The sequence below is a fragment of the Chlorocebus sabaeus genome, chromosome 3 (assembly GCF_047675955.1).
Source record: "Chlorocebus sabaeus isolate Y175 chromosome 3, mChlSab1.0.hap1, whole genome shotgun sequence".
NCBI classification, from domain to species: domain Eukaryota; kingdom Metazoa; phylum Chordata; class Mammalia; order Primates; family Cercopithecidae; genus Chlorocebus; species Chlorocebus sabaeus.
In genome coordinates this window covers 90,340,231-90,366,697 of record NC_132906.1, presented here as the reverse complement: position 1 = coordinate 90,366,697, position 26,467 = coordinate 90,340,231, and the positions used below count along the sequence as shown (strand labels likewise).

At 38.9% G+C, this 26,467-nt stretch overlaps 1 protein-coding gene across 4 annotated transcripts in view; it reads right to left on the bottom strand.

Moving 5' to 3' along the window:
- MYO16 (myosin XVI) overlaps positions 1 to 26,467 on the bottom strand; it is a 702,722-nt gene that overhangs the window by 576,768 nt on the left and 99,487 nt on the right. For 2 of the 4 annotated variants that reach the window (XM_007960876.3, XM_073014489.1), the window contains exon 1: positions 317 to 938. The exons of the other annotated variants lie outside the window; for them this stretch is intronic. In XM_007960876.3, the coding sequence (XP_007959067.3) occupies positions 317 to 344 (28 nt within the window). In that variant the 5' untranslated portion in view covers positions 345 to 938. Of the gene's footprint in view, positions 1 to 316; positions 939 to 26,467 lie in introns of those variants that run through there. 4 annotated transcript variants of the gene reach the window in all.

Below are 26,467 nucleotides of genomic sequence, written 5' to 3'. Positions count from 1 at the left end.
TGCTTTTATAATTTCTTTCCATGTGTTGCTGGGTTTTTTTTTTTTTTTTTTGGTTGCTGTGTTTATGAATCATTTTTTTAAAGCTAAAGTTTTTAAGATCTCTGTGCTATTAGCATTTGGATCACACTGGAATTATTTCCCAATCTGAAATTAAAAGGAAATATATCCACCCTGTAAAATATTCTCCTAAGTCAACAGTCTATGTCACTCATGGGAATGTGGTATACCAGGAGACCTGCCTTAATTTTGGTATCTGCACAAAATAATACTTCAACAAGACAAATAAACACATGAGCAGAACATCAAGCTTACTTACAGCACTTGATAAAATGATAGTGAGACATCTTTCCATTTCAGACAGGAATCTTGCTACGGGTTCCAGCATTCTCTTCTGTCACAACTGTCGTTCCCAGGAAATGCATTACTTAAAGCCCTTACTCAGGTAACAGTTTACCTCAGGATGCACTATTGCATGGAGGCTCTGTTCCATGATCCTGCAAAAAGCTTCAAACTCATTCTCATTCGGCAGCTGGAGTTAAGATAAGCCTCTCCCCGGTGGGTCTTGAGGCACCGCTGCTGCACGTGCTATTGTAGCACCCTTGATTGACACAGCCCCGAGTACCACAATCCCGAGAATAGTCAGCTCTAATTGGTGTTCACATGCAGCCACATTCTGCTGCACGGAGGTGTGTGCTGCAGTGCGGCTCTCCCGGTCCTGCCTGTTAATGGCTTTTCAATAGCTTTCAAATGGCAGCAAACTAAGCTGATGAGTGGGCTGGAGAGAAGCCACGGATAGAGGGATCCTAAATCTTCTTCGTGCACATTGTCCATCAGCCACATATGACCAGATTCTTAGCTGGTAGTAAAGCGGATTATTTTTAGTTGCCACCAGTTGCTGTGTGTGAATAGGAAATTGATAGCAGGAGCTTAAAATAGCCACCTCTTAGAGTTAGAGATCTTTGATCTGTCCCTAGTAATGAAAAAAATTGCATTATATTTCAGAACACATCTTTCTGCTTTTCTGTGCAGAATGTAAAACTTAAATTATCCATAAAAAGCTTTTGGTTTGCATAGCTTTAAAATTTAGGATTCTCCTACCTCTGCAGACTGCAATGAATTTAACTGTACAACCCAATTGGATGAAGTAAGTCTGACTGAATTGGAATCAGAAAGAAATACATGGCCTGCCAGGGTTTATTGTTATAAAAGTGAATATCATACTCAGAATGCAATAGCCATGGTAGCAAACAAAAAGGTCATATTTTAAGTTGTTTACAAATTCAAAGTGATACTTTTTTTTTTTTTTGCAAATTGATGCTTTTTTTATGATGATCTCCTCCAAAGACAAATTGACATAGTCTAGAATTTATGTTTCAGGTTTGAGGTTATTGGAAAGGTAAACATGAACAGTATGTTAAGTGCACCCATCCTTCTATGGCAGTAACATAATTTTGTATTCCTTACTGAACAAAACTCACAGAGCAGTGCTTTTATTAAACTAGGAGATTATGAAATTCAAATCTATATGATAAGGGGTCATGACTTAAATTTTCACTGAACAATATTCTAACACATTTTAGTAGTGTGATGTAAAATAGTAAGTTAAAGATTTCGCACAGAACAGCCTGATTTCAAATCCAGGTTCTACCACTTACCAGAGTATCAATGTAAACACATTATTTAACCTGCTAAAGCCTCAGTTTCCTTATCTACGCATGTGAAATATAATTCCTAATCTTTATTCTGAAGGTTAGAAATAATGCACATAAAGTTTCTGGTTTCTGTTGTTGGTGTTCAATGAAAAGTTGTCATTAACATTAACAAGGAAAAAAAGATTTAGTTATGTATACCAAATGATGATTATGGACACTTTAACTTGGTTTTTCCAACGATTAGAATGTGGATTTGCAGCCTTCATCAGAAATGCTGATTCCTCATTCATTCGTTGATTCCACAATTAATTTTTGAAAGTCACTGTCACACAAGTCACCATTTTGGCTGCTTTTCAGGAATAAAATATTCTCAAACAAAGCCTTTATATACCAGGAATCTATAATGTATGTTGAAAGAGTTTCTTGGATGTTTTGTAATGTTTCAATAAAACTGTAAGAGACAACTATATCTGTTTCCAACACAGGAAGTAAAGCTCTCTCTTCTTTAAATCAATACAAATCTTTACATGTGCATAAAATAACTGTGAGTTTATGTGAATGTTACCTAATGTCTCTTTGGGTAAGGTTGTATCCATGTAGATGTCCCTACCCCCTCTTATTAATACAATGCCAGATAAATAGTATGTTGCCTATAGACCTTCCTTAAATGTCTGAATGTCTTAATTTTCTGCAAATTGCATGCCTCTGCATATGTACAAACTCAGCAAACATCTTAAGACAATTGAGTTTAACGATACCATCCACTCTTTAAACTGAAAAACAGCATAACACTCAGAGGGGCATGCTGTGCACTTGACAAAGAAAATAAGTTATTAAAAATATAATTGATTTGAGTCCTACTTTTTTTAATAACTTAAGGCATTTCTTATAAGAACTCTAACCAAGGTACCCTGTGAGAATTAACATCTCATCTCCAGGGGCTCATTATCAAATGTGTTCGTTTTTCATCGACTCATTTATTCTATAAACATTTGGCAACTCCTTGTGCTACAAGAGAAACATGAATCCCTGACCTCAAAGTGCTTATCGTCAGATGAAATAGAGACAATCAAGATAGTACAGTGTGGTGTGCTAGAAATTGTAAGACTGCAAATGTAGACCTCTAAAACAACAAGGGCCAACATCTAATCCACTTTGAGGAGTTGAAGGAGGATACACTAAGAAATGTATTCACAGATTTGTTAAACTACTTAGAATGTGCTTCCTATGTATAAACTGTATCTACATATAATTTCCCCAGATTAAGAAGCCATTTTATCTTTTTGTCTTTGAAACCACATCCTCATCCTATGTTTAAACCTAATTATACATTTCATCACTATACAACAAAAATTAATTTCTAATGCAGGCATTAGTACTGAGGAAAACAATTTTGGCTCTATTAACTTCCTTCATAAAATTTTTTTAAAATGGTAACTTGAAGTTGATTAAAACTTCCTCATCTATATCCATCCCTGAGAAACTCAACTCAATGTTGGGTTGTCAATTATTTCAGGACTCCTTGAATCATATAGATATACACACACAAACGCATATATGCACATATATATAATATATGTATATATATTATATATACACATATACATAATATATATTATATATATACATATACATATTATATATATACATATATATTTCCTTTCTTTTCTTTTTTGAGATGGAGTTTCACTCTGTCACTCAGGCTGGAGTGCAATGGCACGATCTTGGCTCACTGCAACCCTCTGCCTCCCTGTTTCAAGCCATTCTCCTGTTTCAGCCTCCCAAGTAGCTGGGATTACAGGTGGCTACCACCATGCCCAGTTAATTTTTGTAGTTTTAGTAGACATGGAGCTTCACCATGTTAGTCCAGCTGGTCTCGAACTCTTGACCTCAGGTGATCCACCCACCTTGGCTTCTCAAAGTGCTGGGATTACAGGCATGAGCCACCATGCCCGGCTGAATCTTATATTTTAAATATGGTATTAGAGCCGATGACAGTAGCAAGAAACGACCAAGGTTAAATTAAATATATTGTTAGCAATTTATCTATTTTGCAGAATATGGTCATTAAGTACAAAACTAAATCCATGCATTTGAAAGAGGGTATTATTTTTCATTTCCAGAAAATTTTCAAACAAATAAAGCACAATTATTTTATTTTTCAGAATTATTACAATGAACTATTGTTCTTCCCAAATACGAATGCATAATATTTCAAACTCATTTTTGAATAATCAAGAAACCCCTTTATCTCTTTTATACACCATACAGCTGCTCATTATTCACACTATTTCTGATATGAACACATGATTTTTTTTCTTTTAAATGTTAGCATTATTATACACCAGACTTTTTCAAATAAGGTTACATGATTTCCCATCCAAAAAAAAATGAAACTGCAATGATTCTGATGAGAGATAAGCATTCAAAAATTAGAAATTGCTTAGTAAATACCTTTTAAAATGGGATTCATGAGACACAGCTCCAAAAAGGCCCCAGGTGAGATATTACTTCATGTTTTCATTTAAAACCCTATTTGGACAATGTACATCCTGTAGTTTTCATAATGCCAGTCTGCTGACAGATAATTCCTAATCTAATAGTTCCTGCATTGTCATACTTTATTAAATGAAGAAATTAAAACTAAAGTTTGCAAAAATCATCAATTTAGGTGAAGTATGTATTAACAGTAGGTCATGACAAAAATTCTAAATGAAGATATAAATTACACACAGCAGTTTTTTGTAATGCAAATTTAAGCTCTGTGATGGGGCATCATTGCCTCTGCCCGGTGAATAGGTTGGGGCTTATAAATATTAGCCTTTGATGAAGTAAATTACACACATTCAGAGACCTTGAGCCACAAGTGTCTCACACACAATAGCTGAGAGCTAAATTTATAATATCCTCTATCACAAATATTGACTGTTTCTAGGTGAATGGAGTCAAGACCTCTCCTGGGAACATAACTCTGGTCTAATAATTGAGACTGAAGGCTATAGAGGAGAAAATATCTGAGTTGTCAAAAAATAAGGCATAAATACACTCAACTCTTGCTATAGAATCAGCCTCTGGTCAACCCCTGGTGCCTCAGGACCAGGATCAAGCCTACCTTGAATGACTGAACAGACCCTTCACTCTCTGATCAAGTCCCTCATCTCAGTCTAGTGACTATGGAGGTTGTTCTTGATTTTGGCCTGCCTATGAAACCACTAGCTCTCGGATTCAGGATTCCACAGGGCCATGTGTTCACTTCAGCTTCACATAGTCTCACATTTCTCCAACCAGAACAAATGGACATTCAAGTTAGATGTGGGCAATTGTGGGGTAAAGAAGAAGAAATTTACAATACAGACTTGCACAATTGGAAAGAAGTAGGGGTTAATAGGACCTGCCCTCTCCATGTCAGAGGGCAGTGAGGGCTAACCCAGTTGAGCACTGCTTTAGTGATTAAAAGTGAATTTGTCATATAAGGGCTAGAAAATATCCCTGATTATTCAAATACTTTCATAGAGTAGTGATATAGAAAAGAAATGCTATTTTAAATACTGTTTCAAAAGACTGAAAATTACTCTCTGTAATGCAATATAGATTAATATAATAGCAAATATATGCAAGTGCATTGATACGGATATATGAAGATACACACACACACACACACACACTCAGGCTATATGGGATGTTCTAATTGCTCCTTAAGGGCATTTGCCACCCACTTCCTTTGGTGATTTTTTCCCCTAATCAAAATGAAATGTTTTAAATTCTAGTGAGGACCAGTTAAACTGGGTATCTAAAGGAGGACATGTGTAAAGCATTTGTAAGGTTTTTCACTTGAATATGAACTATCACTTTGAAATCTTTCCAGCATATGTGTTACAACTATCTAGGAGTACTTTCCCATTTTCGGATGTCATTTCACCTGACTAATGTTTGACCTTGAACAAAAGTTTGCATGTCTTAATGGTGAATAAGAAACAGACAGTGTTGTTTTATGTCTGTTTGACTCTACCTAGGTTTATGTGCACGTGTACGATATGGATGGATATGAGCACATTAATAATTAAGTATTCTCTGCCTTGTTCTTTAGTCAGTTTGAGGGAATAAATAGTATACTGCAACCAGTTACCAGGAATAGGCAGATAAAAAAACTTTTATTGATGATGAAGCAAGTTTAGAGATTACTGATGGCCTAAATAAGACAGCTGGGACACCAGGCTGAAATGTTTGAACAGATCTCTATAAATTTGCCATTTAGAAGACAATACCTGAAGGTTTTTTGATGACTTAAAAGATATTCTTAATTTTCCTGAAAAGGATGAAAGGAATTGTGAGGCAATTAAAAAAGGAGCCTCAGCCTCTCTTTCATACTTTTCCCATTGATATACATGGATTTTTTAAACAAAATATGCCTCTTTAGTTGAATCATGCTCTTATTTACAATTTAATCACATTAAGTCACTTATTCAAATTCTGTGCATTCTTCAAACGTACTTCAAGCCCATTTAATCTACAAATTCTTCTTGATTTTTTTATTGCTTAAATTAGTCCTGACCTTCTCTAAACCCTATATTCATTTTCTTCCTGTACCAGTCAATCCAGCATTTATAATGCAACGCTTTGCATTTTTCTTAACTAGTATCATATGGAAGGCTCTTCCTAGGTAGGTAATTCATTATTTGAGTCTCAAGCCTTCTACTTTCCCTATTTCCTAAGAGGTCCAAAACATTAGTGAACATTCAGAGATCAACAAATGGAGAGCCAGAGAATTAGGCTCTAATTCTAAAACATTTTCTGGTGCATGACATATAATGTCTTGAGGAATATTTTATTAAAGGCAGGATTATTGAACACTTAGGTAAACATAACTTACCATACATGACAGGAGAAGAAGAGAGAATTGAAGTGGAGTACAGCCCCTTCTTCATTCAAGCATGTAGGTACAAGCAGACTGAGTTTATATTGTTTTTCAGTATTCCCCATGAAGGCTCCATTAAAACGGATCATAGGGAGATCTGGGTACTAGTTTGACTTTCTTCTTCTAAATGAATTTGAATTCCCTTGTTGCTAATTTTCTTTGAGTGACATGTATACAATATAGTCACTAGAGAGGTTCCCAAAATTTAACAATATTTTAAAGTGTTCCAGAAAAAGAAATGTACACTGAAATATCCAAATTCACAAATGTCATTAAATTATTTCCCCAAACTGAAGTTTCCAGTCTTTTGGGTAAGTTTCAATAGCCCTCATTGTTAGGATATTATTCTCCATAAATATTTTCTCCTATCTGCACAGTTTGGGCTGTCAGAGGAAAGGGCTGTCTCTCTCTCAAATGGGCATATGTGTAGCTTATAAAAGCTGAGTCCTTGAACTCTTTGGTTCCTCTCCTGTGTTACAATTCCACTACCCTTGCAGGATAGTATCAGGCTTTCTGTCCATTGCTTTTTGAATAGTGGGGCTCTGGAAATCAGTGCCAGGATGCTCTGTGAGTATGGTCTGTGCTCTGATCCATGTCTCTGATTCATGATCCACGACTTGTTGTTTCCCATCAGAATCTCTCTTAGCCTCTTTTGGCCACTCCTCTTACCTTCTCTTCCTCCCCTCCATCCCCCACCATCCCTCTCTTCTCCATCCCCCACTAACTGCTGGCTTCTCCCCTCCTCCTTTTCTCTTCCTCCTCTCTCTCTCTCTCTGTGCATATTTAACACTCCTATAAATAACTGGAAGGACTTACCAGAGTAAAGCAACAGACACAGGTAAATTCTGGCCACAGTGAGTGAGGCTAATGAAATCCTAGAAGTCTGGGACATCCTTTTCCTGACCAAGGCTCCTCTAGTGGGTCATCTCTCGTTACTTCTACATCAGTAAACTTCCTTGGATATGAATCCTGTATCTGTCACTCCCTAAATGTCAGGTCACCTGTTTGAGGTTCAAATTCCTGTGATAAGAAATGGAAACAATAATGCCTAGTGCCCAGGGTTCTTCCGTACAAGCTAGGTACTCAACAAGTACACTTCCAACCATCACTATCTAAGTATTTCACACACCCCTGATATTGTATTAACCTAATGCTATCTTTATATTTATTATGTGATTTGCCCTGAAGACATCACTGCCTTTGGTACACTCTTGCAGGTATCAATGACTAGTAGAACCCCTTCACAGTAAATATGCCATGTTTACCCATGAACCAGGTGCTAAACAAGTAGACATTATACGGTATCCTCCCAATCTACAGGGGACACTTTCCAAGATCCCCAGCGGACACCTGAAACCACAGATAATACGGAGCCCTATATACACTGTTTTTTTCTATACATACATTCCTATGATAAAGTTTAGTTTATAAATTAGGCACAGTACGAGATTAACAGCAACAATGATGAAACAGGAAAACTATAGCAAAATACTATAATGAAAGTTAGGTGAATGTTCTCTCTCTCATTGTCTTTCTCTCTCACAATATCTTACTATACTATACTCACTCTTCTTCTTGTGATAATGTGAGATGATCAAATGCCTACTGATGCCTGATGTGAGGGGAATGACGTAGGCATTGCTACAGAGCAGGCTACTATTGACCTAACACTGCAGTCAAGAGAGGATCATCCGCTTCAGATGGCCCAGGATCACTGAGCCGCGACAATGTCGATGACTGGGTGTCAGGAGTACACGATGTGGATGATTAACGAGCAGGAAGCATGTAGTGTTTATGCAATGGACAAAGGGATGATTCATGCCCAGAAAGAAGTGAAGCTGGATGGCGTGAGACTTCATCATGTTACTCTGTGCATGGAACAGCATGCAATTTAAAATTAACGAATTTCTAGAAATAGAATACAAGTATTAAATGGAAATTTCTAGACATTTCCATTTAATATTTGAGACTGCAGTTGGCTGTGGTTAACTGAAACTGCAGAGGGCAAAACTGCAAATAAGTAGAGGGACTACCATAGAATTCTATCAACCCTGGAAGTCTTTGTTGAGCACTCGACATACAACAGCCATGAGTCAGACCTAGACCCTACCCTGTGGAGCTTACAAAGATTATATACTGGGAACCAGAATTACGGAGACTACACTAGAAAATGCATGGCAGTATGAAGCAGGCATCCGAAGCTTGAGGGTTTGCACTGTGCTTCTGAAGACGTGGTGCTTGGCAGACACCAGAGAATGAGTAGGAAGAGATCAGGCAAAGCAGGTGGGCAGAAGGGAGGTGTGTGGTGTCTTCATGACATGTTCAAGAAATAAACAGAAATATTTGGCAAGGCTGAAGGATAGTACCTGGCACAGCCAGTTGAGAGGTGAGTTAGAGAGGTAAGTGGAGGCCAGGCTACAGCATAGGGGTGAGAGGCTCTGTCCATTCTCATGAGGCATACAGAGACAAGGAAGCTTTTAATGCAGAGAAGAGGGATGATTAGATCTGAAACGCATAAATATTGCAGGAAATTATTGGAGCAGGAGAAATAGAAAGGATAGTGTGTTTGGGAAGGTGAGGCCGCCCAAGGCCCCTAAGGGTGAAGCACTGGGGTCAGAGCAGAGGCGGTGACAAGTCGGAAGTGGACAGCACATCCCATCATCATCGACCAAAAGGTAAGTCCTCTTCCTGTCTCGAAATCTCCATCCCTATCTCTGCTTCCTTCTTTCCACAGTTTCCTCATAAAGGTGGACTTGATCTGACTCAATGCAGTATTTCTTTAATTTATCTACTATTGCCTCAATCCTGGAAACCTCTCATCCCAAGAAGCCCAAAATCCGGAAATTCTACCCATAGACTTGGCATCAAGGGAATGAGGCTGGGATACCTGAAAACAGTAACATGAATGCATGCTCTTAGTATGGTTCATCCCTGCTTCCTCTCTTCTTCAGTGTGACTTCAATGTCAAACATCAGAGCAGCCCTAAAACTCAGGTAGTCAAAAAATAAATATGTTAGTGTCATTCCCTTTAGCATTTCCAGAATAAATATTCAGATTTATTATTCAAAAAGTAAGAACATTCTAAATAAGTTTCTTAGTGAATATTTCTAGGAAATGACTTCCATTTCTTAAGCCTTCATCTTATATAGCAAACATTTAAAAAGTGCTTCTTATGTGGTAGGCATTCTAATCTCTTCATAGGCATCAATTCATTTAAGAAATGGAACAATGTAGTGGGTACTAATACTTTTTTAACAGATGAGGAAACTGAGGCACAAAGACCAAGCAAGACGTTCAAAATCATTTCGCCAGAAAAGAGCATGACTCTGTTGACCAAGTCATTCAGGCTACAGAGTCCACCATACCTTTTATCATGGGGCAATACCCCTCCTGCTGGGTGGGTTAGGCTTACGTTTCCAGTATGCCATTTGCCCTCAACCCCTAGCACAGGCCTTTCTTCTGTCTGTCACATTTTTTCTACCTTCCTCACTGCCCATCGTCCCTTTAACCCTACATGTTGGTGTTGTGTACATAGGGAGGGAGAGGGAGGGGGAGGACAGGCATAGGAGAGACATCTGGAGAGGAGAAGGTGGAGAAGGGAAGGGGTTGTGTAAAATGGGTAGGAAATAAGTGTTCAAGGGTCACAGTGGGCAAAGTGCCTCCCGCTCGGCCCCTTCCCCTTTCTTCTTGGCCAGTTTAGCTGCACTGATGTATGGCTGTGATACCTCCTGATGCTACATCCTATTACTGCTCCTTTACATCCTGCGAGGGCGTCCTCTCGAAATGCTGACGTGACGCTGCTACAATGATGTTTACTTTTTTTTTGAGACGGAGTCTCACTCTGTCTCCCAGGCTGGAGTGCAGGGGCTCGATCTCGGCTCACTGCAAGCTCCGCCTCCCGGGTTCCTGCCATTCTCCTGCCTCAGCCTCCCGAGTAGCTGGGACTACAGGCGCCCGCCACCATGCCTGGGTAATTTTTTGTATTTTTAGTAGAGACAGGGTTTCACCGTGTTAGCCAGGATGGTCTCGATCTCCTGACCTCGTGATCCTCCCTCCTCGGCCTCCCAAAGTGCTGGGATTACAGGCCTGAGCCACCGGGCCAGGCCAGTGATGTTTACTTTTATACCCTCGAGTATCTATCAAGGCAGACATTGCAACATATAGACCCCAGTCAACCAAAAGTGTAAAGAGAAGGAAAGTGTCAAGAAAAGATACAGATCAGAAGTGAGACTTTATCAAGGGAAGAGGTATATATGTTTATATTTGAAATTTAAGAGTACAGCAGGGAATCGAATTTTAGATTCTTATGAAGTAGCTAAGCTGTAGCAAATTTGGTAGACATTTAATAATTTTTTTTAACATATCATGAATACTGGCAATTACATCTAAGCTGCTAATATGATAACAATTATACCCAGACCGCAGAAGATATTGATATACATCTCTAAAGCCAAATATGTAGGTGTTAATTGAGTGGATTAAGGTAAGTTGTAGTGCGATGGTTGTGGAGAAATATCACCAAAATAAAAGTCTTACACGAATCCGATGGGGGATATTTTGAGAGTCAAATTTATGACTCTGTTTATTTACATAAAATCCAAAAACAGGTAAAAATTATGATAATAGAAGTCAGGGAAATGGACTATTGATAGGAAAAAGGCTCTAGGGAACTTTCTAGAACAAATGGAAATGTTTCATATTTTGATCTGGTGTGGTTGCACAGGTATAAATATAGATACATTAAGATTGGTTGAATTGTGCATGTAATATATGTGTGTATTACTGTATACAGATTATAATCTATTGTTTAAGTGTTATAAATAGTGACATAATAACATAGCAGCAACAGACACAGTGAGAAAAGGATTTCCAAGGGTGTAAAACTAAGGTAACTCAGAAGCATTGGTTCTTTCCTCATTGATTCATTCAACAACTATTGACTGACAGGCTACTGTACTTTTGCATATGGATACAACTAAGGGGCAGTCACTGCCCTTAAACTGATTTCCTAGTATAGCAAATCAGCAACTATAACAGTGTGGAAAATGCAAAGGTAAGCTTAGACAAAGCAAGATGGAGGCATAGAAGAGGTGGTGGCTGGCCCAGGCAATGGCTCCTTCATACCATATACAATGTACTCTGTGAGGTGCTCCTGTCTGTCTCTACAGGCTCAACTCTAGCTGCTTCTCATCTTCTATGCAAATGTTCCAAGACACCCACTGCCACCACAGCCTTAATGCACAGTGCCTTGTAGGAGGTGTCTCCTGCTGGGAAGTCTTTTCTCCCCTTTTTGCAGGTACTCTTCTGGCCTGAATTACATGCACCTCTTCCAGAGAATCTTGGGAGAGAGTCTATAGTTATTCAAAGAGATCCCTAACCTGAAAAATTAAGACCACTCTTTCAGCAGATGGGGAGTGGTTAGCAGATTTTAAACAGAGGAGTTAAATCGTGATGCTCTGTGAAGAACAGATTTGAGGGAGACAAGATGGACAGCAAGGAAACTTATTTAAAAAGCTCCTATAATAGTCCAGGGGAGAGAGCATGAGGGCTTGAAATGGAGTCATGGTAGTGAAGACAGAGCAGACTGGGTAAATCCTCAGGAAGCCATAGCCTGGAGACTGGCAGGATTGGGAAGAGAGAGAGAAGCCCAGGTTTCCAGGTGCTTGGTGTTTGGTGAGGCCATCTGTGTATCTAGTGAGGGACTGGAGAGTGGAGGAGGAAGACACAGCGTGGAAGAGGAAGGGGATGGTTTAAGGGAAAGACAATCAATTACTATCTGGGTATGATATATCTAGGAAAGGTTAATAGAATAAATAAGTATATTTAGTGGGTACTCAATAAGTCTTGTCCTTGGATCCCTGTAAACCGTCCCTGGTTATGCATGCAGGTCTTCTGCTATGTACAGCCTTGGCTGGTATTAGAGAGAACACGAGATGGACTGAACATGGATCCTAGTCTCCACTTATTTCTTCTTTATTTTCCTTTAGTAATTTTGTTTACGGAGCCTGTACTATCAGGCAGGCACTAGGCCCTGAGACACAACCATGGCACAGATGAAAGCCCATGCCTATGAAGAGCTTACCATTTCAGTGACATTATTTGGGCATTGACAACAGGCTGTTTAGTGCTATAGTAAGGTGGAGTAAAACCACTCAGGTATACACGGAAAAGCCTCTGCCCAACTGCTAGGGATCAAATAAGATTTGGCCGAAATGAGCTATCATAGCTGAAATCTGCAGAATGCGTAGAAGGAATGAGGGAATGAGGGCGTATGAAAGAGTGATGTACTCCTGTGATTTTAACTGTGGCCCCTGGACCAGCAGCAGCATCCCCACATAACTTGTTTGAAATGCAGATTCTGTGCTCCCATCAAGCTGTGCTGCATCCAAATCTCTGGGGTGGGTCCAGCGCTCTTGGGGATCTCACAGGCCCTCCAGGTGGCACTCTGCTACACACTAAGTCTGAGAATCACGGCTCTAGGAAAACAAAAACCTGAAGAAAATGGCACACTCTATGGCAAGAAAGAATGGAAAACAGCTTTCTTTTGTGTAAATGAAGACATTCAGGGATGGCTGGAGCCTGGAGTGAAGGATGAGCAAGCAGATGAGAGAGGACGCTGAGATGGAATCAGAGATCAGGTCACCAAACGGTTTGGAGCAATTTGAATTTTATCTTGGGGATAGTGGGGAGGGAGCTATTCACAGGTTTCAAGCCCCAGAAATAAAGGACATTTTAGGCAGATCACTTTTGTTATAGTGGGGACAATGTACACAATACTTAATCTTTCCTCTAACCTTTTCCTATCTTTTCATATTCAATTAAGACATAGGGAGATAAATGAATTGGTCCTAACAACCCTTTCTTTCTACACTTTAGTACTGCTTTGACTTACTGATAGATTCTAACAACTTTCTGAAAAGAGTAAGTAGTTTCTAAAATACTGCAACATTTAATGCACTTAGAGCAGTAAGGAAGGAATTCAAATTCCAGACCAAGAATGCCATAATTCCCTAGAACCACATTTCAAGGGCACAGATAAAATCTTCAGCTTAATTCACTGACAGTGTGGTTTACACATGAGCAAGGGAAAAAGGATTACTGCCCATGGTTCAGTTCCCAAGTCATCATCATATGACCCATCACTAAACGGCCGAGGAACAGCTAAAAGAAAATGGAGTTGATGCCATCCACAGTTTTCTCGATGATTTCAAGCATAGACTACAATGGTGAAGGAATTCGAATTCCCAGGCAAACTAGGGTTTGCACTTACTCAGAACATTGCATTTGCCTCTGAAAGAGTCTTAATTTGTTTTGTACTTAGACACAAAATACAAAGAAAGTGGACATATTTTCTCTTTAATGTCTACTACATATACATTTTTACTAGAAAATGCTACTCTTCAAATATTCAATTTAACAAATAGTTATAGAAAGACTAGCGTGTGCAAAATGTTTTCATAAAAGTTGACTTGGATAAGATAATGAAGACAAATTATTGCGTCCAACTCTCCAGTAACTTATAGTTTCCTGGAGGAAGGACGGCAGCTGTGAAAATCATCAGCCACATGTAAACATAAGTGTTTATGCCAAATCAAAGTGTTTATGCAGTGCCATAGGAGCAGTGAAGACAGGATATAAGGGACTGCATTTGTGCAGAGAAAGGAAGGTGGGCAAGAAAATTCACAATACAGAATGATCTAAACAGGTCAGGAAAGAAAAAAATGCATATTTCACTTTTATACTAATGGATTGTTTAGTATGGAGGTAGCCAGTTGTAGATGAGCTAGTTTGGAAACAAAACCCAGAACCATCTGAAGGTCTCTGGAAATCAATCTGCTTTCTGTTTCCAGGATTTGTCAATTCTGGACATTTCATACAAATGAGGTTATACCATACGTGGCCTTTTGTGTCTAACTTTTTTCGCTTAGCATATTTTCATGGTTTATACATTTGACAGCATGAATCAATATGTCATTCCTTTTTATATTGAACAATATTCAGTTGTATGGGTATACCACATTTTGTGTGTTTCTTTCAGTAGATGGACATTTAGGTTGTTTCTAGGTTTTTGCTACTATGAAGAATGCTATGAATATTCATTCATGTTCAGGTTTTCGTGTGGACATATGTTTTCAGTTCTCCTGGGACTATACATAGGAGTAGAATTCTGGATCATGTGATAACACTACATTTAAAATTTTGCAGAACTGCCAAACTTTTCCAAAGTGGGTGTAGTATTCTACAATTCTACTACCAACGTATCAGGGTTTCGATTTCTTCATATCCTTGTCAACACTTGTTATTGTCTGATTGACGTTTTATTTTAGCCAGTTATCGGTATGAAGTTTATCTTACTGTAGGTTTGATTTGCATTTTCTTAATTACTAATGATTTGGATCATCTTTTTCTCTCCTTATTGATCAATTGTTTATGTTGTTTGGAAACATACTATTCACGTACTTTATCCTTTATTATTGGGTTGCTTGTCTTTTTATTGTTATATTGTAAGAGTCACTTTAAATATTTTAGAAAAATTCCCATATCAGACATAAAATTTTCAAATGTTTTCTCCCATTCTCTGTGTGGTATTTTCACTGTTCTGATGATGACCTATAAAACATAACAGTTATCAATTTTAATGTAGTTCAAATTACCATTTTTGTCACTGTGATTTTGGCATGATGTCTAAGAAACCATTGACTAATCCAAGGTCACAAAAATTTACTACTGTGTTTTCTTTTAAGAATTTTATAATTGTAGCAACTGCATTTAGTTCCAAGGTCTATTTTTTTGTTAATTTGTGTGTATGGTATGGAGTATGGGTCCAACTTCATTCTTTTGCATATGGATCTTCAGTTGTTTCAGCAACATTTGTTGAATAGACTCTTCTTTTCCCGTAGAATAGTCTTGGCACTGTTTTCAAAATTGATTGATCATAAATGTAAGTGTTTATTTCTGGACTCTTAATTATATCCCATTGATTTATATATCCAGCTTTATACCAGTATCACATTGTTTTGATTGTTTTGTAGCTTTGTAGTAATTTTGTAATTGGGATATGTCAGTCTTATAATTTTGTTTTCTTTTTAAAGATAGTTTGTAGTTATCTAGATATCTTGCATTTATGTGTTAATTCTAAGGTCAGATTGTCAATTTCTGCAAAAAGTCCAGCTATAATTTTAGTAGGGACTGCATTTTGTCTATAGGCCACTTTGGGGAAGCATTGCCATCTTTCCAATATAATGTCTTTCAATCCATGGAAAAGAATGTCTTTCCCTTTAAAGGCTTCTTTAATTTCTCTAAACAATAGTTTATAGTTTTAAATGTAAAAATCTTGCACTTGTTCTGTTAATTTATCCCTAAGCACTTTATTCTTTTTGATGCTATTTGTATTTAGAATTGTTTTTGTAAGTTCATTTTTAAGTTGTTCATTGCTGGTTTGTAGAAACACAATGGATTTTTGTTTGTGGATCTTGTATCATGTAAACATTCAGAACTCATTTATTGGTTCTACATTTTATATGGATTTCTTATAATTTTCTATATGCAAGATCATGTTATCTAAGAATAGATAATTTTGCTTATTTTTTAATCTGAATTACTTTTATTTCATTTTGCTATGTAAGTGCCCTGGCTAGAACATGCAGTACGTTATGGAATTGAAGTGTTGACAGCAGAGATTATTGTCTTGTTCCTCATCTTAGGAATAAAGTTCTATTAGGGTTCAGGAAGCATCTTTCTGTTTCCTATTTACTGAGTATTTTTTATCATAAAAGGGAGTTATATTTTGTCAAGTCATTTTTCTGAGTCTACTGAGATGATCATTTGGCTTTTGTATTACTTTACTCATTAATTTGTCTTCTGTAATACTTTGCCTGTTAATATGGTATATTGTATTCAGTGATTTTCATGTCTTGGACCAACCTGACACTCCTGGGATGAGTCTAATTTGGTCACAGTGAATAAATCTTTCTATATGTTTCTGCATAGGATTTGCTAGCATTTTGTTAAATACTTTGCTTTTTATATTCATAAGGAACTTTGGTCTATAGTTTCTATGGAATGTGTTTGGTTTGGGGATAAGGGCATTCTGGTTGCATGGAATGACTGGGAAGTGATCCTTCTTCATGTATTATGACACTAAGTTTTGAAGGTGGCTTCTTACACGTGAAAGGATAACTTCCATGAACATAACCAGGAGGGCATGTTACCTAACTAGATACCAAGAAATAAAAAGAGGAGACAAGTAAAGATAAATTTTAGAATGTCTTAAGCATATCCAGAATTGAGGACACATTTAGATACAATCACTCATTTACATATTTCCAATGTTTTTACAGGCAGACAGAATGTCAAATCCAGAAAGATTATGTAGATTTCCCAGACACACAAATGAGCCCTACCATATTCAGAAAATGCGAAAATCAATTCCTTTTTATATTTTAATCAAATTTAATTAAACTTTAGCCCTCTTAAAACAATGTGCCCAATTTGTTTTCTTGACTTTAAAGTGTGACCATAATCAATCCCATCTTTCCAAGCCATAAACTTTATTTGACAAGCTCAGTTAGCTTTACTTCTTGTCTCTTTCATCTCAGCTCCACTCCCTAAACACTATATCATCTTCAAACATGAAGTGCTATTTCTGGCTTCAGAGTCTTTGTGTTGGAATAACCCCTTCTCCTTAACCTGGCTACATCTCCCCAAGTTGCATACTGGTTTAATTTCAAGACCTAGTTCTTGAAATAATTTTCTTGGTTTATTTTCTCATTTAGCAGGGAAGGCAGGCTCTACTAACAGTGCAGCAAGAACATAAACTAGGTATAACTCTTGATGAGTTACATTTCTCACAGTCTGAAAGGAGGAAATGGGAATGTGTTGTCAAAAGTCAGAGACTGCACCTCCCAACCCCACCCTGATAGATGGTGCTCCTTCCTCTGAGCCCTGCTTTGTGTAGTGCAGGGACTATCTTAACACCTGTCACTTTATAATCCATTTATTTATTTCCTCGAGTGTTTCCTGTGAACTCCATTTGGGCAAGGACCATATCTTGTTTGACATTTTAACCCAGTCAGAGCAGCTGGCACATGTTAAATGTTAAATGTTAAATCAATAAACAGTTAGTGATTTAGAATTTTTAAACCTGAAGGCATTTCTGTCAAGACTGTGTAGACAGTAGCTGGATCTGTCTTATTAGTGTCTACCACCCAAGCATCCTGCCTCCTGTAGAATCTTATATTTTCTTAAAATGATTAGCTTCGGTAAAACCTTGATTCAATGATATTATTACTTTTTTTCTAATATCAGCATCTTGTCTCTTTTTTTCCCTTTTTCCTTGTTGAGGATTCCTTTCCTTAAGCATTCACTAACTCATTAAGCAGGCAACGTGCAAGACACAGGACTGTAAAAGGCACATATGTTACAGTGTATGTCCAGAGGAGCTGCAGAAGAGTCAACTAAACGGGCAAATAAAATGTTCATATCTTATCCATAAAGTAACGCTAACAAGCGATTCAAGTCTCACAAATATGCACATGTATGCATGCATATGTGAAGAAAGTACAGTCTACTTTATCAGAACATTACCTGCCTTCTATCTACCTCATCTCAATATATAACTAGAACACAAGCATTTTGCAGAAAGAAGTTGTTTCTGTTTCATGCTTCTTGCCTGTTTTTAAAAATAAGTATTATGCCTAAATCCAACAGTTTAGAGCTATAGCTTCAATTCCATTTTTTTTTTTTTTTTTTTCAATTTACAGTTTGGAGGGACACAGTCCCCTGGCTTGTCTTCTCTGAGTCTCAATTTGTTTACCTACCATGAGTCAGAAGACCATTTAACTGGACTACTGTGGGACTGTGTAGAGGGCAGAAGTTCAAATGGAATATCTGAGCCCATGATATGACAGATGTGACTTATCTTTTTAGTAATCACTAATTACTAACTCTATTTATGGACAAGCACCAACATTATTTATTCTGGTTTTATATTCATCAAATGGTCTTTAAAAAGCTTTCCTCATATGTGAATCTCTAAAGACTGTAGTGTTCAAATTTTATAAGGCTCTTGCTGAGGCAGATGGTAAAACATAAAAGTTGTTCTGATTTGAAATTGAATTGAATCCAATACTGGCTACATGTTATTTTTCTAGTAGTTCCAAATTAATTCCTTTTTCATTTGTTTCAGTGTGACTTCCAATTTAGAACTTAAAATGATTAATCTGATTTATTTTTAAGGTCCTTTTTTTTTTTTCTTTTTATTGTGATGTAACGCAACTGAAAACAATAGACCAGGTCCACCACCCAGGTCTTTAAAACTAAAAGGCTGTAAGATCTTACTATGCCATTGTCTCTTTATATTTTATGTTGATTTACTCTTACTTATGGAAAGCTAAATTACATGGACTCAAATCTTTGAAGTGATATCTCACCTCTTTCAAATTTAGACAGAATACACGACATCATTTTCAAAATGATATATGTGATACCTAATGGCTATCTTTAATTTTTAAATTCATATAAGAATTCATCATTCAAAATATTATGGCTTTTGCACCCACTGAAGACTTTCCTGTCATCTCTTTTATTACTATGAGTCAACTTAATTTTTTACTGAAGCATCTGTAAATGAACTTCCGGTAGACTTATCTATCCAGAGGGAAAAGAGCACTAATACAGACAAGCAGAAAGTAAAGGCAAGAGTTCCTTTTTTTCTTTTTAACCATTCTGCAATTCTACCTACTTGTTTCTCTCAGCTCTCCTCCTCTCTTCTGCCTCAAGGTCACCTCTTCCTTGTTAAGATAGCTCTTGGCCATTTGCTTATCAGAGTCTCTGCCAGATCCAACAATACTGCAGCCAAGAATAAAGCAAATATAAGAAGGAGGATTTACTATAAATGGCAGCATGAATGTAGCTGAACTTAAAATGCTTGTATAACTTCGACATCGCACGCTTCCATCAGCACCTATGCATGCAATTTGAAATGATTTTAGAGTAGCACTGTGCTCTATGCTTCTTCATAAACCAGGGCGGGGCCCTTGTCTTTCTGTTTCTCCAGATGAACCAACATGCAGGAGGATTTCAACAATAAGAGAAGAGTACCTTCGCCCACAAAGCGCTCCAGGTCACAAATATTTTGAAGTCCAGTCCAAGAAAAAATTTCTAGTGCAGCATAATCATTAAAAAAGAGCCCAAGAGAGGAAATGGCTGAGGCAGGCAAATGTTAGTAAATTTAATCAATTTCACAGAAAGGCCTCAACGGAGCGTGCACAGTACATTCTGACTATGTGTGTGCTGGTCCGGTCCCTGTGTTAGTTCTTTTTTTTTTTTTTTTTTTTTTTGAGACGGAGTCTTGCTCTGTAGCCCGGGCTGGAGTGCAGTGGCCGGATCTCAGCTCACTGCAAGCTCCGCCTCCCGGGTTCACGCCATTCTCCTGCCTCAGCCTCCGGAGTAGCTGGGACTACAGGCGCCCGCCACCTCGCCCGGCTAGTTTTTTGTATTTTTAGTAGAGACGGGGTTTCACCGTGTTAGCCAGGATGGTCTCGATCTCCTGACCTCGTGATCCGCCCGTCTCGGCCTCCCTAAGTGCTGGGATTACAGGCTTGAGCCACCGCGCCCGGCCCCTGTGTTAGTTCTTATGTGCGCTCTCTCCTTTAATCCTTGCCACATTCTCATCCTACAAACTCCGTACTACTGTTAGTCCATTTTAGAGATGGACAAACAACGTCTAGAGAGGTGATTGTCAACGTTGAAGAAAGAGTAAGCCTGGATACCTGTTTCAGGTGGAACAGTCAGTCCGTCCCAGAGCTTCACATGAACTTTACTCTGTTTATTCCTAAATAATTTCTTGTTTCTCCTATATACTTTACGAAATTGTCAGGCAGGTCTGACAATTTCCTTTCGGGCCCAGTGTTTTCCTCCTCCGTGCTCTTTCAGGTGTCCATGATTCATCCTTTCAGATGACTGTTAGTGGTGTTCCTTCTAGCCAATGTGTTTATTCAGGGCCATTCCGTGAGGCATTTACTCAAATAAGGATCGTTTTAAAATGTCCGTCTACAGTTTTAACATTATTCTACAAATGGTAGGGCCATGATGAGCTATATTAAAAACAGAAAGGATGTGGATCGGATTCAGTTCAGATAAGTACATAAATCTATCTGTATATATAATTTACTTTTATTTTATTTTTTAAATTTTTTAAATTGAAGACAAAGAAGCAGAAATGAAATTTCCATGCTGTCAAACACAGCTGAATCTTAGCTTCTACTGTGCTCATGTTGCTAAAGTCCTTCTCTGATCTCCCTCTAGTGTCTTTCGTTCAGTACTACATTTACTCATCAGCTTAATGACTTCAGAATTGTTCCTTCATTCATTCACTTGGCTGATATCATTGAGCAGCTGTTTGGGGCCAGGCACCTCACCGGTGTATGTGCCGTGAACAGAACAGACCCGGGCCCTGCCCTCATGGGACTCACCATCTAGAGAAAGGCTAAGCGTTAAGGAACCATGGTGGCCCAGGGGCCTGAGAACACTCCCATCTTCCCTTTTTCTGAATCCCCCTTTGACTTTGCACCCATTTCTAGCCCTTTCTCCCCAGTGCAAAGCCTGCAGCCCCAGCTGTGTGTGATACAGAAGAAGAAGAAGGGCCGGGCAGATCAGGCAGAAAGCACAGGAGAAGGCCATGAGAAGAATGAGGAGGAAACTTCCAGGGACCCCATGGCTTCCTGGGCTGGCCTGCAGAGAGGCTTGAGTTGTGGGCCAGTGAGAGGTGCTGAATCTGCCTACGGAAAATAAGGCAGTGAGGAAGAGAGATTGTGGAGAGTGTTGCTGGGGTCACACATTGGGTCCCTTTCAATGTCCTTCAATAAATAAAGATTTAAAAAATTGTTTTACATTGAGTTTGGTTACAAGGATATACTTTCAAAAATATCATCGTGGGGTAGCTCACACCTGTAATCTCTGCACTTTGGGAGGTTGAAGTGGGTGGATCACCTGAGATTGGGAGTTTGGGACCAGCCTGGCCAACATGGTGAAACCCTGTCTCTACTAAAAACACAAAAAATTAGCCTGGCGTGGTGGTGCATGCCTGTAATTCTAGCTGCTCAGGAGGCTGAGGCAGGAGAATCACTTTAACCCAGGAGGCGGAGGTTGCAGTAAGCTGAGATGGTGCCACCACACTCTAGCCTGGGCAACAGAGCAAGATTCTGTCTCAAAAAAAAAAAAATCATTTGTGGGTAAGTGGGTTCAGACATTTGTTTCTGCATAGATATATATGTATTTATGTGTGTGTATATATATGTATGTGTGTATTTGTTATGTTTAACATATAGATAGCATTTATGAAAAATACTATGGAAGTCAGGAATAGGTTAAGATGAAAGAGAAGAACAGGAATGGTGTCATTTAGCTGTGGGGGTGCGAGGGAGGGTTCCAGCTAGGTCTGATGAGAAAGCTTTAAGACGAGGTGTGCACGATGAATCAGCACTAGTTGGGGAAGGCGCCTGGGCAGAGTGTGCAGCATGGGTCACTCGTGTATAATGGCAAATTATTAGTAGAGGAACCAAGAAAACACCCACATAGCTACAGGGGAGCAGGGCAAAGGCAGAAGCCATGCCACCAGGAGCTACAAAGACTGGATAACAGGCCCCTGATGCATGCAGTAAAGGTCACATTTAGATGCAGCCCTAGGTCTATGTGCACAATAAAATGATCATGTGAAGCTTCCAAAACAGTGACAGAAACTAAAATCAGAGTTTCCAGAAATCTGCAAAACTGAAAGTGATAATTATCGATCGTTAGAATTACAAAGTGCTGTGGGAAAGAGATCCCGACTAGCTGAGAAAATCAAGGGAAGCTTGATGATGTTTACACTGCTTATTTTTAAAATGGGCAGTTTTTAGACATGCTGAGATTGAGCTGAGGGAGAGCACTGTAAGATCAAAGAACAGGAACAAGAGAGAAGAGAGGGGTGAAACCCTAAGAGAACAACCAGTAGTTAAGGTTTAGCAGAAGCATGGCAGCTGGAAGGATTGTAGAGGGTGACAAGGTACGTAGCTCCCTGGTGTCATTGGCTGGCTTTCGAGAAAGTGTGAGCACACTGAGTTCAGTCCCAAAAAGTTCCACAAGAGGCAGTGGAGGTGTGGGGGTTCCATTCTTTCTATACCAACGCTACCCCTCTAAGAGTCTGGGAGCAAGTACATGTATTAGTTTGTTATTTACTATATTAGTTTATTTTCCTGCTGCTATGAAGACATACCCAAGACTTGGTAATTTATAAAGGAAACAGGTTTAATTGACACACAGTTGTGCATGGCTAGGGAGGCCTCAGGAAATGTACAATGATGGCAGAGGGGAAGGAAACATGTCCTTCTTCATATGGCACAGGAGAAGCGCTAAGAGCAGCAGGAAAAGCCCCTTATAAAACCATCAGATCTCATAACTCACTCACTATCATGAGAAATGCTTAGGGGAACCACCCCCATGATCTAGTCACCTCCCACATGGCCCCTTCCCCAACACGTAGGGATTACAATCCAGGTTGCAATTCAAGATAAGATTTGGGTGAGGACACAAAGCCAGACCATATGATTCCACTCTTGGCTCCTCCAAAATCTCATATTTCTCATGTTTCAAAACAGAATTATGCTTTCCCAACAGTTCCCCAAAGTCTAAACTCTTTCCAGCATTAACCCCAAAGTCCAAGTCCAAAGTCTCATCTAAGACAAGCCAAACCCTCCCTCCTATGAGCCTGTAAAACCAAAAGCAAGTTAGTTACTTCCTAGATACCATGGGGATAGAGGCATTGGGTAAGTTCACCAGTTCCAATGGAAGAAGTTGGCCAAAACAAAGGGGCTAGAGCCCCCATGAAAGTCTAAAGTCCAACGGGGCAATCATTAAATTTTAAAGTTCTAAAATAATCTCCTTTGACTCCATGTCTCACATCCAAGTCACACTAATACAAGAGGTAAGCTTCCATGGCCTTGGGCTGTTCCACCCCTGTGGCTTTGCAGGGTACAGCTCCTTCCACCCCTTCGCCTCCCTGTTTTCATAGGCTGGCATTGTCTGTTGCTTTTTCAGGTGTACAGTGCAAGCTGTCGGTGGATCTACCATTCTGGGGTCTGGAGGATGGTGGCCCTCTTCTCATAGCTGCAATAGGCAGTGCTCCAATGGGGACTCTGTGTGGGGACTCCAACCCCGTATTTCCCTTCCACACTGCCCTAGCAGAGGTTCTCCATGAGGGCTCCACCCCTGCAGGAGACTTCTACCTGGATATCCAGGCGTTTCCATACATCCTCTGAAATCTAGGTGGAGGTTCCCAAACCTCAGTTCTTGACTTCCGTGTGCCCAGTGGACCAATATCATGTGGAAGCTGTCAAGGCTTGAGACTTCCACCCTCTAAAACAATGGCCCGAACTGTACCTTGGTCTTTACCCATGGCTGGAGCTGAAGCAGCTGAGATACCTGCTGCCATGTCCTGAGACTGCACAGAGTAAGGGGACCCTGGGGCTGACTCAGAAAGCCATTTTGCCCTCCTAGGCCTCTGCGCCTGTAATGAGAGGGGCTGAGCAGGTCTCTGACATGACTTGGAGACAAATTCCCCACTGTCTTGGTGATTAACATTTGACTCCTCATTACCTATGCAAATTTATGCAGAAGACTTGAATTTCTCTCCAGAAAATTGATTTTTCTATTCTATCACATCATTACACTGCAAATTTTCCAAACTTTTATGCTCTGCTTCCCTTTATAAACATAAGTGTCAATTTCAGATAATCTCTCTCAAGTGTAAGTTCCACAGATCTCTAGGGCAGGGGAAAAATGCCATCAGTCTCCTTGCTAAAGCATAGCAAGAGTGACTTTTACTTCAGTTCCCAAGAAGTTCCTCATCTCCATCATGAGACTACCTCATCCTGGACTTCATTTTCCATATCACTATCAGAATTTTAGTCAGAACGATTCAGCTAGTCTCTAGGAAGTTCCAAACTTTTCCACATTTTCCAGTATTTTTCTGAGCCCTCCCAACTGTTTCAATCTTTGCCTGTTACCTGGTTCCAAAGTCACTTCCACATTTCCAGGTATCTTTATAGCAGTGCCCCACTACCCTGGTACTAATTTACTGTATTAGTTCATTTCCACAATACTATGAAGAAATACCCCATACTGGGAAATTTATAAAGGAAAGAGGTTTAATTGACTCACAGTTCTGCATGACTGGGAAGGCCTCAGGAAACTTACCATCATGGCAAAAGCGGAAGCAAACAAGTCCTTCTTCACATGATGGCATGTGAGAAAAGTGCAAAGTGAAGGAGAAATAGCCCCTCATAAAACCATCAATCTCATGAGAACTCACCCACTATCACGAGAACAGCATGGGGGAACCACTCCCATGATCCAATCACTTCCCATGTGGACCCTCATCCAAATTAGAATTTGGATTCCAATTCAAGAGGAGATTTGGGTGGGGATACAGAGGCAGACCATATCAATATCCTACAATATTGCAGGATACTTGGACATTGGAAGGGTTTTTTTTTTTTTTTTCACATGGAGCAAATCAAATGATGAGTATTCCTGTAAGATAAACAAAGATAGATTACTAAGATGGGCTCCTTAAAAGTAGAGGTAATTACATTTTTGGCACTCATGGATATACTTAGCTTTCAAATATACTTCTTTCACAGGAGTCTATATTATGTCTAAGAGTCAGTCCTTTAAGAAATGATCATATAAAACTGAACAAGCATATAACTGTGATACAGGACTATGATAAAGGATACAAGGGCTTTGCTTATTATCAGAACCCATTGCCACTACCAGATATGGTTTGTTTCCCATGGAACACTCCACTGATAATTCCTGAAAAAGTAGAAATGTTTACACATGGATAGAATATTTCAAAAGTGGATCATCCTGCTGGGGCATTCCAAATTCATTCATCCATCTAGACAACCACCAATCCATCCATCCATCTATGCATCCAGCCATTTATTCAATAATATGGTACCCATTACCATGAACTGTGCAGAGGTATACAAGTGGAAAAACAGACATTGTACTTGCCCTCTAAGGCTGACAACGTAGTGAAGAAAACAGAAACACAGTTGCAATTGAGTTGGTAAGTGCTTATTTAAAATCCTTCCATAAAATAAAAATCAGCTAAAGGAATATTAATCAAAATCAGAAAAATCACGCATTACACTAACATTTATGATAGAAAAGTTCAGAATCCAGGACCTGAACTTATATATTAAAGATAACTTTAATAATTCAAAATAATATTTTATATTTAATAATTTAATAATTCAAAATAATTCAAGTCAACTCCAATGTTAATATTTGAGCTAATATTGTCAAAAATTTCTCCACTAGCATCTCAACTTTGATCATTCTGCTAGTTCTTTTCTGCTATCACCATTGCAATAAATGGCCATATTCACTCACTATGATTTTCATCTATACTTCTCTAAACATTACTTCATTTCCTTGGTCTTACTATAGCATTCTTTTTTCAAATATTACAAGTCAGTATTTTAGTCCTTGCCTGGCTTTCCCAAAAGGAAGTTTCAGATTTAGTTCCTTGGTGCAGGGGTGTCTTTTTCACCAAAATATCCTAGTATGCCTCATTAGGTTATACACAGTATAGGCACTGATATGGTCTAGCTCTGTATCCCCACCCAAATCTCATCTTAAATTGCAATCCAAATTGTAATTCCCACTGTTGGGGGAGGGACCTCATGGGGGGTGATTAATCATGGGGGTAGTTCCTCCATGCTGTTCTTGTAAGAGTGAGTGAGTTCTTATGAGATCTGATGGTTTTAGACGGGGCTCTTCCTCCTTTGCTTTGCATTTCTCTTGCCTGCTGCCTTGTGAAGAAGGACGTATTTGCTTCCCCATCCACCAT